This window comes from Gossypium hirsutum, chromosome D06, assembly GCF_007990345.1.
Source record: "Gossypium hirsutum isolate 1008001.06 chromosome D06, Gossypium_hirsutum_v2.1, whole genome shotgun sequence".
NCBI classification, from domain to species: Eukaryota; Viridiplantae; Streptophyta; class Magnoliopsida; order Malvales; family Malvaceae; genus Gossypium; species Gossypium hirsutum.
Window position 1 is genome coordinate 58259505 of NC_053442.1, and position 20124 is coordinate 58279628.

Below are 20124 nucleotides of genomic sequence, written 5' to 3' on the forward strand. Positions count from 1 at the left end.
AACAGGGAATTGGTGAAGTAACAATAAAATAAATTAAAAAATATTAGCTAGTACTTACGCTGTATTTTGGACAAATAAGTAACATTGAACAGCCCTTGCTTTAAGGTTAAGAGAGTGAAACCTTAGGCAACAAGGCAGTTGAAATAATTTAATATGAGCAAACTCGCGACCAATCAATTATATATGCTTGTTCATGTACACACGGAAAGACACGAGTAAATACCCCAATCAGGCACTCCATCCAAATATAATTATAAAATTATAATTAGACAAAAAAACCTAACGCTAAATACAATATATGAAGCAATCAGTGCCAATTTTTTAATTTGAAATATATATCGTATGGGATACTTCGTTTTTCTTGATTGATGCATGTAAAACGAAGTGTTGTCCCTCACGTGTTTTGTTCTTATATATATATATGGGTGAATTAGTCTATACTTGAGATAAAGCTGAATCCTAATATTCTCTAAACATGGCTCTGAGATGGTTTCTGCATTCAGCATGTCATGTTCTGGGGTACCTACATGAGTCTGATGACATGCAGTACTGCAAGAACATGGCAAGTGAACAAAGTGGAGGAGTGACTCAGAGCTCAAAGGTGTCCTCCAACGCTGAGCTGACGGTGGTTAAAGCGAAAATGCATCCGGGTTCGGGGTTTCAGATGCCGCTGCACTATCCTCGTTACGCGAAAGCGGATTACGAGAAAATGGAGGAGTGGAAAGTGGACATGCTTCTCAGGGAATATGGACTAAGTTTGGAGGGCAACCTCAGCCTTGATATGAGAGCATATGCAATGGGCACATTCTTGTGGCCTCATCAGTATTGATCCATCTTCTAATCATCATCGTGCCTTAATCAAGCTGCTAGCTAATATCATATGCATACAGTTAATATATAATTAAATATAGTACATGTATATGGTGTGTGGTACGTTGTAGTAAGATGGTTGGAATCTAGTTTTGTTTAATGGAGTCCCTAATAAGGTTTCTCGAGTTCTCTATAGTTTTCAGCGTAATTAATTCGGGTGGTCTCTCACACTGTCGCACAGATGAACTAGTTAAATATCATTACAAGACAATTAATGTTAATCCAGCCTTGTGATATTTGTATTTTTATCATGCATGCCAGCTGGTTTTAGAATCTTCGACCATACACACATATGAAAACATGTTTTATAAGAATGTCCAATTAAAACATCAAGATACACCATGGTAGTGGATATGCATGTACCCATAAGTGGGCATTTGGTAGAGCCTAGAAGCTTCATTGAAAGAAAGCGTATCCATTTACACTTATATAATTACACCATTTTTTTCTACTACTGTTGATGCCTTTTTGCATGTCACACGCTGGTGCCATAACTTTGGTACAATAAATATGCCTATTTTTGGAATTTCATCATTGCCATACCAAATCTAGGAGTAGTATAAAAAAGAGAGACCCTTCTTATTCACTCCAAAAAAAATATAAAAAAATCGACCCAAATTAAACGTAACTGTTCAATTCTCCTAAAGTATCATTATGGATGAAAGGGAGGAGCATGCGGAAAAGAAGGTTGAAGCTGTAGGCAAATACCACTTCCTTAGAAACACATTGCAGATTGTTGTATGGGTTTCTTTTTTATCGATTTTCCTTTGCCATTCTTCAGGCATGGCCTACTCTTTGTTTCCTCATTCCTTCAATGTTTATTTCTCCACTTTCCTTTTCTCCTTCTTCACCCACACAGTTGAGAGGAAGTACATGTTCATCATTTGCAACGGAATACTAGCATTCGTCGCCAAAAGCTCCGTGTGTAGCCGCTCAGAGTCTGATAATAATGGCTCCCTGGCCTTGCAGATATCCACCCCACCAACCCAAACGAAACCTTCAGTCACCGATGATGTGGGTGCTGCTGAATATGACCAACATGTACCTCTGGACGTAGCTGAAGCAGAAGAAACAGAAGATGCTTATGAAAATGAAGCTGAAGAGCAAGCAGAACATGAAACCGAGTCTTTGGTTAAAGAAGAAGAAGAAAGTGAAGGTTCAGTGATAGTGGAAGATGCGGATGGTGAGGGATACAAAGAAAGAGAAAAAGGGTGGTGGGGGAAACAAGAAGAGCGAGTAGGAGGTGTAGGAGCAAAGGAAGAGTTGCCAATAAGCATGAGCACGGAGGAGTTGAACAGAAAAATTGAAGAGTTCATAAGGAAAATGAAAGAAGAAATCAGGATTGAAGCCCAACAACAAATGGTTCCATCTAATTAAATATTTATAAAGCAAGTCATATAATAAAAATATATATTGTAAATCCTCTTATTACGTTGCATATGTAGTTTCCCAGACTTTATGGTGTCCTTCTCCATGCAAATTGATGTTCTATTTAGAGCTTGTTTCCATTTCTCTCTCGCTCTCTATTTTCTTTCTTTTTGCTTCTGATGGCATTGCACCAATACTGCAAATTGTGAAGTTCACAAAGCTAAATAATTATTATCTATATATCTCTTTTCCCTAGTTAGACGAGAATCATTAAAGTTGAAGAAACAGAAGAAGGTCCAGAACTGTATGTTAGAAAGATAAATACTCAAGCATTGCGGAGCTTAGTGGAAAATGCTAGAATGGACTAGCCAGGAGATGTACCTTGCTTCCTATTTCGACACGTCATACTAATAAGTTTATTTAATACTATTATAATCAATACTGTTAAAAATTCTGTTACTAATCTGACATATTAACCCAACCTCATGCATTATTTTTTAACTTTTGACTAAAGGTAAGACTTTTCTGCCCAAAACTTTTTTTTTTTGGTCGTTTCTCTTCTCTCGCTTTTGTTTCTTTTGGTGTGGTGGGTCCGGTGGTGCAGTAGGTGGAAATAATAGTGGGTCTAATGAGCTATTTCCGATTTGGAGCCGAGCGGGTTAGCGGGAGAGTCGATGACTCCCAACCACATGAGAGCAAAGTAAAGCACGGATATGAAGAGAAGTAGGGGAGAGGACGAAAGCGACATCTTTTCCGAACAGAGGGTAGCGTTTTTCGAGACTGTAAGCAAGGGAACGGACCTGAGAAACGAATTGAGAGTAAGTCAGCGTTTGGCCGGTGGTTGCATTGACGGCGAAAGGGGTGGCGCCGCTGGTAGAAATGGAAGAGAAGATGGAGAGACAATATTCCGCGACGGAAAGAGGCTGATCAGCTAGCGGGAGAGGGACGGGTGCCTTAAGCTACTGTAAATTTTGGTTTCGTAATAGAATCCGGCGTTTCAACGGCCGGGATTTCTCTCCGCCATGGAAATGGAGAATGAAGTGAAGCTGGTTGGTAATTCAGAAATTGTTTGAAATTAAATTAAATTACGTCTCAAATTTGGTTTTGGCTAGCCTTTGTTTAGTTAAATTATATTTAAGTTGTTTTCGGTGGTCAAAAAGCGAAAAAAAAAAGTGTTTTGGGTTAATTATGAAAAAGTCTTTAATTTTAGTTAAAAGTAAAAACAAAATACCACATCAACTATCTATCTCATAACTAATTTGGATAATTATTTTAATTAAAATAATTACATTGAAAAAAAATGATTGAAATAGAACAAAATGATGATTTACTTAAATAATTTAATAATAAATATTGAATAAACAGGTGACAGAAGTAATTAAATAATATTTTTTATAATAATTAATTACTTTAATTCCATGAATTTTTGCAATATAAACAAATTTGTCATATTCTTAAACCTGTAAGTCTTTTATATAGAGAGACAGATAAAGAGCAGTTATTATTTTTACAATTGCAAGACAACATATTTGAATTACTACAAGATTATATAACACAAATCACATATAAATTAGATTAAAAAATTTAGTAAGATTTAAGTAAAAATAAATTTAAAGAAACGTTATATATGATTTATACAAAATAATATTTAAAACATTTCAACATTATCGATAATAAAAGTATCATAGAGACTTTGTATTAGGAATTATATTATATTTTGTCTATTTTATTAAAAATGAATAAATTAGTCTCTGTACATTAAATCATAGAATAAATTGATCATTTTTGTTAAAAATTTCATCCATTTGTATTGTCAAAAACTGACATGGCTGACGGGATAATCAGATTATGATACTTGATGTGCCACATGTATCTCATGTTGATATATAAGGAACAAATTTTTTAGTGATAACAAAAAATATATATAAATACTAAAAATATTTCTGTCATAGATATTGTTAGAAATGACAACAAATTTGATATTGTCTGAGGAGATAATAACTTCAGCACAAAGGAAGAAAGTTGATAAGATGATGAGAGAATTGTAATATCACAGAATGAAACCAAAAGAAGACATCGTTCAACACCTTATTACCGTAAATCAAAAGATGCAAGAAGTGTTATGGAAGGGTCATGAACTGATTAGAAAGAATAAAGTGCAATACTTAACCCTTAGAGGGACATTAATAGAACGAGAATATCAAATCATTTTAGACCAACTTTGGAAGACATTGGTACCATGAACCTATTGGAATCTAGTTATATACTTCATGAAGTTTATAATCTCTTATGGAGCAAGGAAAATAGCGAGACAAAGTGTAGGTTCATGAAAGTTGACTGGGAAGCAAAATGTGTTTGACATACCATGGATGGATAAATTAGTTGTTAAGAAATTACCAAGCGAATTTCTAAATTCAATACCCGTTATAAAGATTGAAGAGGAAGAAGATCCTGAGGAATTTCCAAATTGGATTGTAGAAGATGAATTTGAAGAGAATTCAGAATTTAATATAGAGAATTTCCTAGAGGAAGATACAAGATCGGAGATGGAAGAAAACATAGAACTGAATTTAAGTGATTAAATGTAAAGATAAATGTTGTTCATGTACAAAATCAGAACTGAAAAAGTCTGAGCTTATAAATGAAAAAAATTACATACTGATATGATTTTGGTCTCTTTTTATTCATTAAATTTTTTATGTAAGTATTTTTATGATGTTCGAAATTGTTTTGAGAATTTTTGTTTATTTTTTAACAAATTGAGTATTGAAAATGGATAATCAATTTTTCGTATGCGTTTATTTCGATGGAATAATATTGACAACAACCGTTGGATGTATATTTAAATGTCGCCAACAAATAGCAATGAGATTTAATAGAAATGTCTCGTTCAATTATATGAAGGAAATGATTAGCGCAAAAATTGTTAGACATTGTGGGAGAAGGACTTCGAAACTTTTCTACAAGTTTCCAGTTTGGACAGATCTCATCAAATTCACCGAAATGGAACTTGTAGATGATGAAGACATGGAGACAATGATCGCTATTTATTGTGGGAATCAGAGTGACCAAAATGCACTGATTTAGTTATTTGCTGAGTTAGCTAGTGTAGAGCCAACTAAAGATCTCACTGCATTAGGTAAAGAACATGGAGCTCAAGAACCGTGTATGGTGGCTCCAATATCATTAGTTAATAGTGAATCAACTATACGCAGGATCGATATCGATCTTAATGTTGCACCCGATATTGATGTGATTGGTGATGATGGATACGATAGTAGTGATCCTTATGATCATGAGGTCGATAGTGATAGTGATTCCGATGTGGACGAGGTCCCCGATGATACTAAAGACGAAGACGTGAATGACGATGGAAACATTAACGCGTCTTCAATCAGGAACCAGATTTGACGTATTGTGATACACAATAATCCTGGGCCACACATGTCACTCATAGACTCCGACACGGCACACGTAGCCGAGTTCCTAGAGTACCCTAAAATACTACCTGCTTACCGGCTGGCCGTAGATTTTGATCCTGAAGAGTTGTTCGTAAGCCAGAGATTTGAAAGTAAAGAAGAGTGCGTATTTGCTATTAAGCGATTTAATATAAATATATCAGTGGACTACAAAGTCTTAGTGTCTAAATCGACATTATATATTGGGGAGTGTTGGAAGTCGACGAAAGGCTGCAATTAGCAGGTACGAACTGTATTTATTCAAAAGTCGCTGATGTGAGAGATACTAAAATTTGTTGGGCCTCACACATGCACATTAACACATATGACAGAAGATCATCGAAAACTTGATTTCAAAACCATCTGTACATGTATCATGCCAATCGTGAAGGACATGCCGACCGTTAAAGTTTTGGTACTGATTGCCAAAATACAGGCACGATTCTAGTATTGAGTATTATACCGAAAGGTGTGGATAGCTAAATAGATGACAATGAAGCAATTGTACGGGGATTTCGATGTGTCGTACAATGAGTTATAGGGATGGATAGTTGCTATGTGAGAGTACGTACCGAGGACTATCATGGAGTTACACGACCTTATTACGGCCCGGATGACCAACTATAACCGGAAAAAAAAATTTCCATCGGATGTTTTAGATGTTTGATCTATGTGTGCATGCATTTCCCCACTGCAAGCCGTTTTTGCAAGTAGATGAGACCTAGCTATACGGAAAATATACAGATTCTACTTCTTACGGTTGCTCAAAATGGAAACAAAAACGTGCTCCTAATAGAATTTTCCACTGTAGATAAATAGAACATGGAATCGTGAGAATTCTTCCTTACCAACCTGCGGAGGTATGTTATTAGCAACGATAATATTTGCATCATCTCCAATAGAGGGAGATGATTAATTGCCGCCATTAGGCGTTCCGGTGTGCCATAGAGATCCGTTTACTGCATCCGGCACATCGCGGCTAACTTCCATCGAGATTATAAGAAAGCAGGCTGGCAAAGAAAAGTTGTGAGAATAAGTAAAGGATAACCTTATCTTTTCAATATAAGTTTTAATGTTTTAGGGCAATAGTGTAACTTATCTTTTCTTAATACATATACAGCGCACGAGCTAGAGCCACACATTTTTCGCCAAAGAATGACTCGACTTGAAGTGACATGAAGGGTCAAACGAACACATCTTTCCGACAGTGGTTGGTTACCATGGAGCCGTGGTAATGGGCTCAAAGTTTTGACGAGGGCTTTCGCTATGATCATATGACCACAAAATTGGTGAAAAGGATCAATTCTGTGCTGTTGAAAACATGACATCTTCCGGTTTCATCTGTCTTCTCGGCTACATTCTATAGGTTGGCTACCTTGATGCCAAGAATGGGTCAGCAACAAATAAATCAGATGGAGGCAGGACATGTGTTTGTTGAAGATGTCAGGGATGCAATGGTTACAAACCGTCGGATGGCGAGGTTGATAAATGTAGAAGTATATTCATGACGTCTTGAAACGTTTCGAGTTATAGAGACCATCGGTCGTCGACCCAGTATACCACCTAGGTCCTATGGAGTTGATCTCTGAAACAAACAGTGCGATTGTAGGAGGTTCCAAACACTTCATTATCGATGTGGGCATGTCGTGACAGCGTGTGCTAAAGTTTCGCTCAATTTTAAACAATTTGTTGATGATGTGTATACCCTCGAGCGCACGTTGCATGTCTGGGAGAATGAGTTCCCTGTCCTGCCTGACCTGTCTACATGAGAGGTGCCTCCGACGACTTTCGAGCTTGTCCCAGTAATAGGGTTGTGTAGAAATATAAAAGGTTGTCCGCAATTATCCAAAATCCATAATAAAATGGATATTAGGCAGAAATCCTACTGTAAGCGTTATGGATTATGCAGATTAACTGGTCATAATCGGAGTAAATGCCCACAACGAAACTACCATATTGGACAATCATCATGATCGGGTAGGAATTGAGCTTATGTAATCCAATGTACCTAATTTATATTACAAAGTTTGTTCCAAGTTTTAATGTTGTAATGTATTTAATTTATATTACAAAACTAATATTACAAAGTTTGTTTCAAGTTTTAATGTTGTAATGTATTTAATTTATATTACAAAATTTATATTACAAAGTTTGTTCCAAGTTTTAATGTTGTAATGTATTTAATTTATATTACAAAGTTTGTTCCAAGTTTTAATGTTGTAATGTTGTAATGTTGTAATGTTGTAATATTGCAATTATTCTAATTTATGACCATAAAGTTTGTTCCAAGTTTTAATGTTGCAATTAATCTAATTAAATAAATACAAAGATTGTCTTTTTCTTGATTTATATTTTTTTAAAAACTTTGTAATATTTAAATTGCAAGAAACCCCTAAAATTGATGGTTTGATGGTGTAGTCCTAGATGTATATTTCTTCGGGGGTTGACGTTCACGATGTGAGTGATCGCACCGATCATCATCCTCTTCAGTTGCAGGTGGGGGTGTATGAAATAAAAAAAAAATCATATACCCCGAACACCATTGATGAATGTCGAAACCATCTTTTGAAATTTTGAAAAATGGGGATCGACTTTTAAAAATGAAAAATAGGAGTCGCCACCAATCTTTTATTAAGGTGTGATCGGTTCACCGTTAAAAATAAGTTTTAAGTCTGTGAGATTTGAGAAAATAGGTACAGGAGTCGGTTACGTACGAGGAAGGGTTAGCACCCTCATAACGCCCAAAATTAGTACCGAATTGATTGTTTAATGTCTTAATGTCGAAACTTTGAAAAGATTTTAAAATACGATCCTTTGAAAAGAAAATTTGAGTAAAATGAATTGGACGATGAGATTCACTTATTTCAAAGAAATAGATCGTCACACTTATTAAGTTAGAGTGCAACATTTTAAATCCTCAAAATTAAATTTATCTCTCGACTTTTAAAACATATGCATTTTGAGAAGGATATCTGATTATTTGGGTCAAATGAGACGATCGAAACCAGTAAGTTAGGGTTCGATTTCACAAAATTCCTAAATTTCGAACATTTCCTTTATTTTTAAAATCCTCGTCTCGAGAAAATAATATGTCATATCCAATGCGTTAGGACACAACGTGTCAAATTCCCGAGAATGGGTTTTTACTGTGTTTTGGTTAAAGAATAATCTCGATTATTTGGATTCGGCGAGGAAAATTAGAACCCAATACGTTAGGGCTCAATTCTTTCGAAGCTTTCAAATGCCGAACTTTGCTTTATCTTGAAAACTTTCGATTAAAACGATTTTAATATTTTGAGGAATCATAATTTTTAAAACAGATGTAGTGTGATTGAATGGTGACGTATAACGCAATAAGATAATTTGTGAGTTACAATACATACAAGTGAACGATGAATCAATCAAATAATATGAACAAGCAATGTAAGAACAATAATCTTGTATCATATTGGCAATCGAAAGGTAATGAATTAAAAGCTAATTTCCAAAAAGGACCCTACATGAAATAATAATATCTGGATAACATTTAAAATAAACACTATATAGGAAGAAAATCAAAATGAGTGATGCGTGTAAAAAAATGTATGTATTAAGAAAAATGAGGTTAATAATAATATATAATAATATATGTAAAAGAGTTGATGTAAACAAAATATATTAAAATAGGTAAAATATAATAACATAATTTTTAGAAGAAAATTATATGAAAATAAGACAAAAATGAAATCTCTAATTTATAACAAGAATAATTTAATATCAAACGTGTACATATATACAAAGTATGGTATCGTAAAAGAGTATTATTATATAAATCTTTTAAAATGTAGAAATATATTTAAATGAATTAAAAATATAATGTAAAGTAAAAATCGTTAAAGGTATACTATATTTAGGGGCTAATGTATAAAAGCAACATGAAAAATATATTATATAAAAAAAGAACATATAATAGTAATATATAAAAATGATTAAAATAATAATACCCAGTAGGGTAAAGCTATGCGCATGAAAATAAAATAAAATAAATGGTACAAATAATAATAGAACTAGTAAATAAGTAAGTAAGTAAGTAAGTAAGTAAGTAATAATAATAATAATAATAATAAAAGGCTAATAATAAAAATATTAATAAACTAATATTAAACAAATCAATAGAAAACAAATAAAAAGGATTAAATTAAAATCAAAACAGAACCGGAAGGGGAAGGGGAAAACGAAAAAAAATCAAAATGGAGGGGGAAATCGTGACGCGCGAATAATATGAGGACCGAATGGGAAATATTTCCTTCCCCCAAAACGTAGCGTCTTAATATGGATTAAAATGAAACAAAAATAAAATGAGAGATTAAATTTAAAAAAAGATAAAAGGATTGGGTTGAAGTGCACTTGACAAACGGAGGGACTGTGCGAGCAAATAGACCATCAAACAAAAGGCGCGGATCCTTCCCCGGGTCGGGTCACCGTGCGGGTTGCTGGGGTTAGTCGGCCAATACGTCACCATTTAAGGGCCACTAGAACAGGCCCTAAACGGTGTCATTTTACACGCTATAAAAGGGCACCCCCGAAAACCCTAAAATCAGTCTGTTGAAATCAGACACCAGCCTCTACCCCTCTGCGCCGCTCTGTGGATCGACTGCTCAGGGGACCTCTACCTCGTCTGACCCCAATTGCGACGGAACGAACGGAGACTAGGAGCCCTCGAACCTCACTTCAACTCCGATGACTGCGGAGAGAGAAAGGATTCGGCTACCAGGTAATCTTTATACTCTCTAATATCTTTCTATCCTTTTTTATCTTTTATCGAACGAGAAGAATAATCGAACACAGAAAAGAAAGATTAAAAGACGAAAACAAAAGAAGCAAAGTAAAAGTTTTTAATCACCTTAAGTATTCTAAATCTTTTTTATTTTCAATTTCAAAATCTCCGTCTGTGTCCCCTTTACAAAATTTTTCAATGGCTTTATATAGCCAAAAAGAAAATACAAAAAATCCTTATTTTTGTTTTTCTTTTTTCTCTCTGCTATTACAATTTTTTCATTTTTTCCTAATTTTTGCTAGTATTTGCTGTCGCTTTCTGCTCTTCTTTGTTGCGTTTTGTCTGCCTCTGTTTGTTGCAGGTATGGTGCGGGTGTTACGGTGTGCGTGGCAGATGCAGAAGGTACGGAGGCACAAGTGAGGGGAGCGGTTCGAAGGCGCGGTTTGTGCTAGGGTAGAGCCTGGTTGCGGCGCTGGGGTTTCTGAGTGCTGCTTGGTATTGGGTCGTCGGGTTAAGGTTAGCCAATGGGCTTGATTTTACAATGGACTGTGGATTTTTGTTTACTTTGGTTTAATTTTATTGGTTTATGGGCCGGGCAAAAATGGGCTCTTACAATGAACTTGACTCGGGAGGAGTGCTGTACTGTGATGGATATGACCCAGGAAGAGTGGAGTAATGTGGTGGATACAGGCCAGGAACAGTGTTGTATTGCGATGGTACTGGATTGAAGATATCAAACCCAAAATGATATCCGTGTCTTGACAAGCCCGGGAAATATTCATTGACCTGCAACTTTAGATGATAAGAACTATCCCCGGGAATGTGTATACAACCGCTCGGGATCGGGCTTGGGCTCTAGGTCTGGCTCGACCTTTTCTCGTACTAGAGTACCATTGTATGTGCTCTAATGATGGTTGCAAATCAAAAGAAATATCCATCTGAGGTCTCCGCGCCATCCAATTATCCCACACTGCAATATATTTATGATGCACAACCCCCCAATTATTTCCATGTTTTTCTCTCTTGTTAATCTCGTGAATCTTCCCCAATTGCATTGGCGGAGCCGGGATATACTGGATGCAACCAAACTGTCACAATACTCAATCCCCGTTATTCCACTCGACTGTCTGGAAAGTGATAATTGGTGCGTTAATGTACCACAGGTGAGAATGAATGTGGGCAAACGAGGGTATAACAGCCGCAATTTTTGGTCTCCGATACGGCATCCAGATAAATTGCACGATTAATAACATGGTTAAAATTTAACACGGTTCGAGTAAGGTATACAAAGTAATTACATGTCACGAATATTGGAATTACTTACCCCTTCCCTGGCATGTTGTTCAATCATCAAACGATATATCGAGACAATATATGACCTCCCGATACCCGAATTAGTACTCCATCTACGAAAACAAATTACATGTTAGAATAGTAACGTTAGAATAATATCATTTGAAAAAAAAATGTCAATTAATTGCTATAACAAGTTAAATTTTATCACATGTTCACCAGTGGAAATACGTATGCTTGGCGCCTAATCGATGCTAAGAATGACATCCGATAAAGAGCTCATGACTGCAGCAATATGAGGTATCCGCCTATGTCTACGGCATCAGGCTTTGTCGTCCAACAAAGCTCACGATACAATATAGCCAGAACTGCGGAACCCCAACTGTACGAGTGAACATTCTGCAAATCAGTTAATAGGGGTAAATACATCAAATGAACCCTGTTTTTGTTTGCATCCGGCATCAGTACACCCCCTATAATATGCATAATGTATGCTTGAGTTGCGCACATCACCTCCTGCTCAGTGGCATTAATTGATAAATGTTCAAAATTGACTTTCAGCCATGAAAATCTCAAACCAAAAAATTTGGACTCAGCATTGTTGGGCGACAATCTTAATAGACTATAACAAAGGGCAGTCGGCCCAGCTATCGTACTTATGCCCGTTATAGCACTCCCGTCGATTGGGAGCCCAAGTTGCAATGCAACATCCTCCAGAGTGCACTCCCCACAAGGCAAATGAAAAGTGTGGGTCTCCGGGCACTAATGCTAGACCAATGTGGATATTAAATCATACTACAAATCAAACATCCAGAACAATGTTGCTGACCTGATTCCGGCTAACTCCAAGTATGGCATCAGTCATTCATCCGGGGGATATCCTAAATCATTCACCCAACCCTTCAATGAGCGGTACATGCCCTGACACTATTAAATTACAGAAAATAGTTATTATAATATAATTTATTTTCGTAAATGACGTAGAACTTTCTTTAAGGGAACCTGTGATTAAAAAATAACAATATATTGCCATATTATTAACTGTGTTTGATATATGGTCATCGTTCTTAATCAATGAACCCATTGCGATACCTGCAATTTCAAAACAAATTTCGATAATTAATTTCTAAGGTTGATGCATTTTAAATATTTATCAAAGTACCTAAATTTTATATATTGCTTTTAATTACAAATAATACCAAACAGTTTTGTCCACATCATATTTTTTTGCTATACTACATTAACAAAATAAATATATCTTTTAAATTCCAACTCAAACTCCAACTCAATGGTCCCATTCACAAATTCCATCTCAATGGTTTATTCTTTTACCTACATAAAAAACAAAAAAAATTATATTAAAATAATAAAAATAACATGCCAATAAAAAATATAACAAAAATATAATATAAACTATGTCAACATAATAAATACGAATATTTTTATTATTATTTTAAAATGATAATAAGTAAAATGTATTGGTTTAAAATATAATATATATAATAATATGCCAACTTAATTATTGTCATTTTTTGCATAGAAGGATTCAAAAGAAATTTCATTTATAATATTTATAAAATAAAATATAAAATAAAATTTTAAAACATAAACTCTTATTCCCAATTATAAAATCTTAAAAAATTAGAGCATGTAAACTATTATTCTTAATTTATCTCATAAATTCCAACTCAATGGTCTCATTCACAAATTCCATATCAATGGTCTCATCTTTTACCTACATAAAAAATAAAAAATTTATATTAAAATAATCAAATTAATATGCCAAATAAATTACATAAAAAAATAAATCTAATCAGCTTAAAACACACATAACAAATAAATTACATAAAAAAAATAAAACATTCTTCATACATAACATAAATAGGCTTTTTTACTTCAATAAACATGAAAAATAACTTATGAATGAATGAAAATATAAAATAAATACAAACATACCTTAATAATTCTTTTTAACCAAATAATACCTTACAAAAATAAAATTAAAAATTAAATCTGAATTAAATCAACAATAACAACAAAAACGAATTAACATTTATTTATAACAAAAAAAATTACTAAATAAAAAAATTACTTTTTATGATTTTTTTAAACACCAAATCTTCCCTAAACAACAATCTCTCATTTCCTTTTCTATTTATTTTTTTCCTTCTCTGTTTTTCTTTCTTTTTCCCCTTCCCGCTCTCTCCTCCTCCTCCATCTTCTCTTCTTCAAATTTCTTCTCTCTTCCGGCAAAAAATGAGACATTGGGGACCTTATACTGGTCCCTAAAAACACAACTCACATGCATGCCATCTGACCCGTCCCATCGCTGACAAGCCGTAGGTGTGTCGCCTCTCCAGTAGGTATGACTAGTCGGTGCCACCTGTTAAATGGCCTTGACCAGTGCTGCTCAGTTGTCCTGTCCCATCTATGACAAGGGGTCGACAGTGGGTTTGGGAAGGTAGGGTTTTGTTCGTATACGGGTCGTATTTGACCCGCATTTCTTTAGGTGCAGCCTATTTAGTTGCCATTACCATTTTTTTATTATTTTTTCAGTCAAATGTGTCAGTATTTTAGGGTGGTGCCGCCTATGCACCACCCTCCACTTGTTTGGATGTACCATTTTGGTACATAATTTATTTAACATACCATTTAATTAATTTTTTTATAATATATAGGTAAAAAACCCAAAGCTTGATATTTAAAAAAAAGGAAAAATTCTTCTATTAGTCCCTATATTTTATATAAGTGATCTAATCATTGTACTTTAATTTGATATTTTTAATCTTTGTATTTTTAGAATTTTCAAATTTCAGTCCTCAAAAAACAATAATTGTTAAATTAATTAAGTTAAGCTCTAGTATAATTTCCAAGTTGCACCAAACATATTATCATATATGTAATGCATTGTAAGTTTATCATTTCCACATATTACACACTAAAAATATAGTTAATGGATTAACGATTGTCATTTGTGTCAAAATTGAAATTTTAAAATTTGAAATATATAGGGACTTCAAATGTTTCAATTGAAAAATATGGACCAAATATATAACTCACTACACAAAAACAAGCTTTTAGCGGCACTTTTAGCGGCGTTTGGAGCAAAAACGCTGCTAAAGAGTGAGCATTAGCGGCGTTTAAGTAAAAGCGCCGCTAAAGAGTGAGCATTAGTGGCGTTTAAGGAAAAGCGCCGCTAAAGAGTGAGCATTAGCAGCGTTTATAAAAAACGCCGCAAATAATACACCCAGACGGTGCCGTTCTGTGGCCTTTGGGGGGGAAATAGTGGCGTTTATTGTAAAGCGCCGCTAAAGAGTGAACATTAGCAGCGTTTATAAAAAACGCCGGAAATAATACTCCCAAACGGTGCCATTTTGTGGCCTTTGGGGGGGAGGACTTAGTGGCGTTTATTGTAAAGCGCCGCTAAAGACTGAACATTAGCAGCGTTTATAAAAAACGCCACAAATAATACACCCAAACGGTGTCGTTTTGTGGCCTTTGGGGGGGACTTAGTGGCGTTTATTGTAAAGCGCCGCTAAAGAGTGAACATTAGCAGCGTTTATAAAAAACGCCGCAAATAATACACCCAGACGGTGCCATTTTGTGGCCTTTGGGGGAGAATTGGTGGCGTTTATTGTAAAGCGCCGCTAAAGAGTGAACATTAGCAGCGTTTATGAAAAACGCCGCAAATAATACACCCAGACGGTGCCGTTTTGTGGCCTTTAGGGGGGACCTAGTGGCGTTTATTGTAAAGCGCCGCTAAAAGAGTGAACATTAGCAGCGTTTATAAAAAACGCCGCAAATAATACACCCAGACGGTGCCGTTTTGTGTCCTTTGGGGGGGCATTAGTGGCGTTTTTTGTAAAGCGCCGCTAATCTAGGTGTTTTAGCGGCGTTTTTGTTTATGCGCCGCAAAAAAATTATCTTAATTGAACTATTATTTATATTATTTGAATCAAATTAAACATATTTCTAATAGAATATTTAAAATCTTCAATAAAAAATAACAGGTATAAATAATTTGAAATAAAACACATGGAAAAATTAAAATAGTATTATTTAAAATAATTTTAAAGTTTTTGTTGGGTACATTACTGATTGTTTTTTAATTTATATATTAAAAATTTGAAATTATTATCGTAATTAAAAGAGATAGTAAGTATTAATTTAAATTTAAAATATTGAATTAAGCGTATCACTATAGTTAATATAGGGTTTTAGGTTTTAGGGGTATATATATATGATATTATTAATTTAAGATTTTAAGTCGGTTTAGGGGTTACTATTTTAAGGTTATTATTATAATTGATCAGGAGTATATATATATAATATTGGATTTAGGGATATGGTGTAAGGGCTGAGATATAATGTTTAGGGGTTAGGGTTGGGGTTAGCACTTAGGGGTTAATAGGAGTTGATTAAGGATTTAGGGTTTAGCTAGGGTTTAGATTAATTAGTATTGCCAAATTATATTTTAAAAATGTTCTTATATATATAATTGTAAAAGAGGTAATAATAAATTTGTTTAGGATTTTTCGGTTCGGTATATGATTTGGTTTCGGTATATTATTAATTTAAATACTAATTTGAATAGTAATGCTCAAATAATTCATGAATAACACTTAAATATATACTTAAATAATTTTGTGAATTTGAATTGAAAGAATGATGAAATTGAAATTGAATTGAAAAACGAAGCTTAGATTTGAAAATATGACTATTTAGGTTTTAGGGACTAAATTGAATAAAATGGAAAATGTTAGGGAACTTCTCAAAAGTGGAATGAGCTGAGTTATACCTATAACAGGATGATATAAGACAATTTTGTAAAAAAAAATCCGGTGTTTACTTCAAATAAATGAGGAAAATAACGATTTGAAAGTTTCAAAATTCAATTTTAAACCGAAAAAATCAAAATTAAGGGGCAAAAGAGGATCTTTTTCGATGAAAACTTCGGCAAACTGCCTTTGGCTGTTTGCCGGCGCGTAGATCTCGAAAATTTTTTAGAAATCAAAAAAAAATCGCCTCAATCGGACAACCGAGCCAAAAGTTATGGCCTTTCAAAGTTTTCCAAGCTAAAAACACAAACTGTTCATGCCACGTCAGCAAACTTTATACAAAAAGTTTTTAGTATTAATTATTGTTTAATCAATTATAACTATTTTATGATATTTATTAAAGATTTAGGGATTATTTTGGATGGCCATACTATTTTAAGGATTAGGGGGTACAAATTTAGGGTTTGGGATATAAGAGTTAGCTAGGGGTTTAGGGGTTATAAGTTGCGATCTAGGGGTTAAAGATTTAGGGTTTAGGGGTCAAATAAGGATTTTAGGTTAGTTTAGATTAATTTATTTAAATAATATTTTAAAAAATCAATCTAAAGTACCAATTGATATATTTAAATATTATTTTAAATAGAATTCATAAATAAGTTAAAAAATATATTGATATATATTATATGGGTGGTTATATATTTAGGTATAATTATTTATTTTGGAAATATATATATATAGGACCAAATACATAAGAAATGAAATAAAAAAACAAAAAAATTCAAAACGGCGCCGTTTTCGAATGAATAGTTAAACTTTTGGTGGCGTTTTTAGGAAAACGCCACAAATAATGCAATTCCAGACCACGAAAACGGTGTCGCTTCTGTTCACAGCTGTAATATTTAGTGGCGTTTTTAGGAAAACGCCACAAAAAATGCAATTCCAGACCACGAAAACGGTGTCGTTTCTGTTCACAGCTGTAATATTTAGTGGCGTTTTTACCAAAAACGCCACAAAACGGTGTTAATATAATCGCTAAACGACGCTGTTTCCGAAACAAATTTTTAACTTAGAAAAATTTTAGAATAATTTATTGAAAACGTCAACGTTTGGCTTAAAATAGATTAAGTATACGTGGCGGTTTTTACTAAACGCCACGAAAAATGCAATTTCAGACTAAGAAAACGGCGCCGTTTCTGTTAAAAGGTTTAATTTTTGTGGCGTTTGGTCTATAAACGCCGCAAAGGTGTTTTAAATTTTTTTCTCAACGGTGCCGTTTCTGCAGATGGCTTTTAACTTAGCATTTTTACTCACTCGTCGACAAAGACATAAAGAAAAGGCAAGTGAAAACGCCGATTGGGAAGGGGAAAAAACCTAAGAAAATATTCTAAGGAAGAAAGGGGAGGAGAAATCAGAAATCATCAAAGAGGAAGCAACGATTGCGCCATTCTTGACAGTAGTTGCAGAATATCTGGTTAAAAGGTATGCGTTTAATCCTTCTGAAGAACATCATCTTGATTTGGGGTTTTGGGTGCATTGTGTTTTTCGAATTTGGGGCTTAGAACCAAAAATTAGATTTTGGGGTTTGCGGTTTAGGTTAAAATTGGAGTAGTATGCTGTGTTAATTGATATAATTTGAAGTTTGATCGAGGAAAAAAATCCTCAACGTAAGGGAACTGTTTGTTTTTCGTCTGGACGAATAACGACGAAAGGGGAGTGTATAATATATAGTAAAAAGTTTTGAAATGAAAGGCATTTTTCTAGATGGGTCCGGCAGTCAAACCTAGGTTTTAATTTGAGTGAAGCTGAAAGGAAAAACCCTAAATGCTTGAACCAGGAACCTAATTCAAAACCCTAGTGAGAGAAATCTCATCAAATTTTCCCTACCAAGCTTGTAATTAAGAAATCAAAGTTGTATTTAGTTAAAAAAATCTAATTGCTTATCACCAAAACATTCACTTGGGTGTTCAAATTAGCCTAAAAGGAAATTTGATATCTATAACATCTGTTTGAAGCAAGAGATTTTTCCATATTCAACCAAATTCACATGAATTGGGGCGAAGCCTGATTGTTCGCTTTTTTGTCCACTGTTTTTATTGTTCCGTTTTAATTCTTCTGTAAAAAGAAATTAGGGTTTCCTGTGGAAATTCAGAAACGTTACAAATTGAGAAATAGCTGACAATTATAGAATTTAATAAGCAAGCTCCATTTCTACTAATAATTAATTTCACATGAAAATATTTCAAGTTTACAACTTCACTAAAACATGAAGACTGTGCAAAAGATCACATAAGAAAGAACATCTTACAGAATCCATCTTGCGGGCCTTCCATCTTTGAAGTATATATTAGGCATAAAAATAACCCCCTTTTCCTTCTTCTTTCTGTAAGTGATCATTCTTCTTATTTCGTGTGCTTTATAAAGAATATATCCACAACTTTTGTACATTGAGAAACTTCTTTATTATAAGTATTTAATATAGAATATATAGTGATATATACACTAGGGATCATGACCTAATCGAAGCCTGTTGTTTCTCCATTACAGCGATTTTTGGAGAAGCATAAAAGGGTAAGTACAGCCTTTCTGGTCATGGTAGTATTTGGGTAACTAATGGGTAAATAAATTTGAATATCTCAAACTATGGGTAACTAATGGGTAACTAATGTATTATCATCTTTATGGCTGTGGATTCTAGAGTTTAATCTGGGTTCCTTTTAAACTATTGTGGCAACTAGGACAATAAGCAAAACTGTTTTATATGTCAGTATATATGATTGTGGATGGTGCTGGTGAGCTTGAGAATACATTCCCTTTAATAGCTCTGCTAATATTTTGCATATGGACTAGACAAGAGATACTAGTTTTATACTAATTCTTTCCTGTTTATTTGGAACTAACTTACTTATGTTTTCCTTTTTATTTTTATTTTTTGCAGTAGTTTGCTTCGAAGTCCAGGAAATTGAGGTATTTATTCCTATGTTTCCCACCTCGGTTTTCTTAAAAAAACACCTCCAAATGTTTAAATTTTGGATTTTGTTAATTTAATTATTATTTTTGAGTTTTAAAAGGGAGTTTTAATTAAGAATTTTTTTTACGCTGTGGGTATTGGTTTTATTTATCATTTTTTATTTATATGTTGCTAGCTCAATTTGCATGTTACTTTGCCAAATTTTCCCATAACTGCAAGGTATAAACTATGATTGTAATTCTTGTACGTATTTGGCACCCAAGCAAAAACAATTACGCAAATGATTAAAATTCTTAAATCATTTTATATATTTGAGTAAGTGAATAAATTATGGGCAAATAGTGGATTTTAACTTAAAGTGAACAAATTATCGATTTTCAAGGATCTTGTCAATTAATAAATTATCGACGTTAGTTCTCATTTATGCGATTGAATGTTAAATTTATTACTAAAATACATTAATTACTAAAATAAATTACTTACTAAAATTTGTTTAAATTTATTACTAAAATACATTACTTACTAAAATACATTACTTACTAAAATTTGTTTAAATTTATTACTTAAAAATGTTACTTAAATTTATTACTTAAATGATTATAAATAAGATGCATAAAAGTGCTATACTTACAT

The 20124-nt window shown here is 33.8% G+C and overlaps 3 protein-coding genes across 3 annotated transcripts; 2 read left to right on the top strand and 1 right to left on the bottom strand.

Annotated features, from left to right (window-relative positions):
* Positions 1-418: 418 nt before the first annotated feature.
* LOC107901824 (uncharacterized) lies at positions 419-2382 on the top strand. Its single transcript, XM_016827979.2, has one exon. It carries the CDS (start codon positions 476-478, stop codon positions 827-829), a length of 354 nt encoding a protein of 117 aa, XP_016683468.1. The 5' UTR covers positions 419-475; the 3' UTR covers positions 830-2382.
* Positions 1525-2382, top strand: LOC107900145 (uncharacterized). The gene has a single exon (XM_016825845.2). It carries the CDS (start codon positions 1525-1527, stop codon positions 2245-2247), a length of 723 nt encoding a protein of 240 aa, XP_016681334.1. The 3' UTR covers positions 2248-2382.
* A 9642-nt stretch (positions 2383-12024) lies between these two features.
* Positions 12025-12610, bottom strand: LOC107900146 (serine/threonine-protein phosphatase 7 long form homolog). The gene is made up of 3 exons (XM_016825846.1): positions 12575-12610; positions 12259-12507; positions 12025-12144 (listed from the first exon to the last, which is right to left on the bottom strand). The coding sequence occupies exons 1-3, from the start codon at positions 12608-12610 to the stop codon at positions 12025-12027; spliced, it is 405 nt and encodes a 134-aa protein (XP_016681335.1).
* Positions 12611-20124: the final 7514 nt, after the last annotated feature.

Bases quoted from the DNA above. Each gene is read 5' to 3' on its own strand.
- LOC107901824 (XM_016827979.2), top strand. From the start codon at position 476: ATGGCTCTGAGATGGTTTCTGCATTCAGCATGTCATGTTCTGGGGTAC.
- LOC107900145 (XM_016825845.2), top strand. From the start codon at position 1,525: ATGGATGAAAGGGAGGAGCATGCGGAAAAGAAGGTTGAAGCTGTAGGC.
- LOC107900146 (XM_016825846.1), bottom strand. From the start codon at position 12,610: ATGACTGATGCCATACTTGGAGTTAGCCGGAATCAG. The intron at 12,508-12,574 runs GTCAGCAACATT...GTCTAGCATTAG, and splicing joins TTGGAGTTAGCCGGAATCAG to TGCCCGGAGACCCACACTTT. The intron at 12,145-12,258 runs GTGATGTGCGCA...ACTGATTTGCAG, and splicing joins TTAATGCCACTGAGCAGGAG to AATGTTCACTCGTACAGTTG.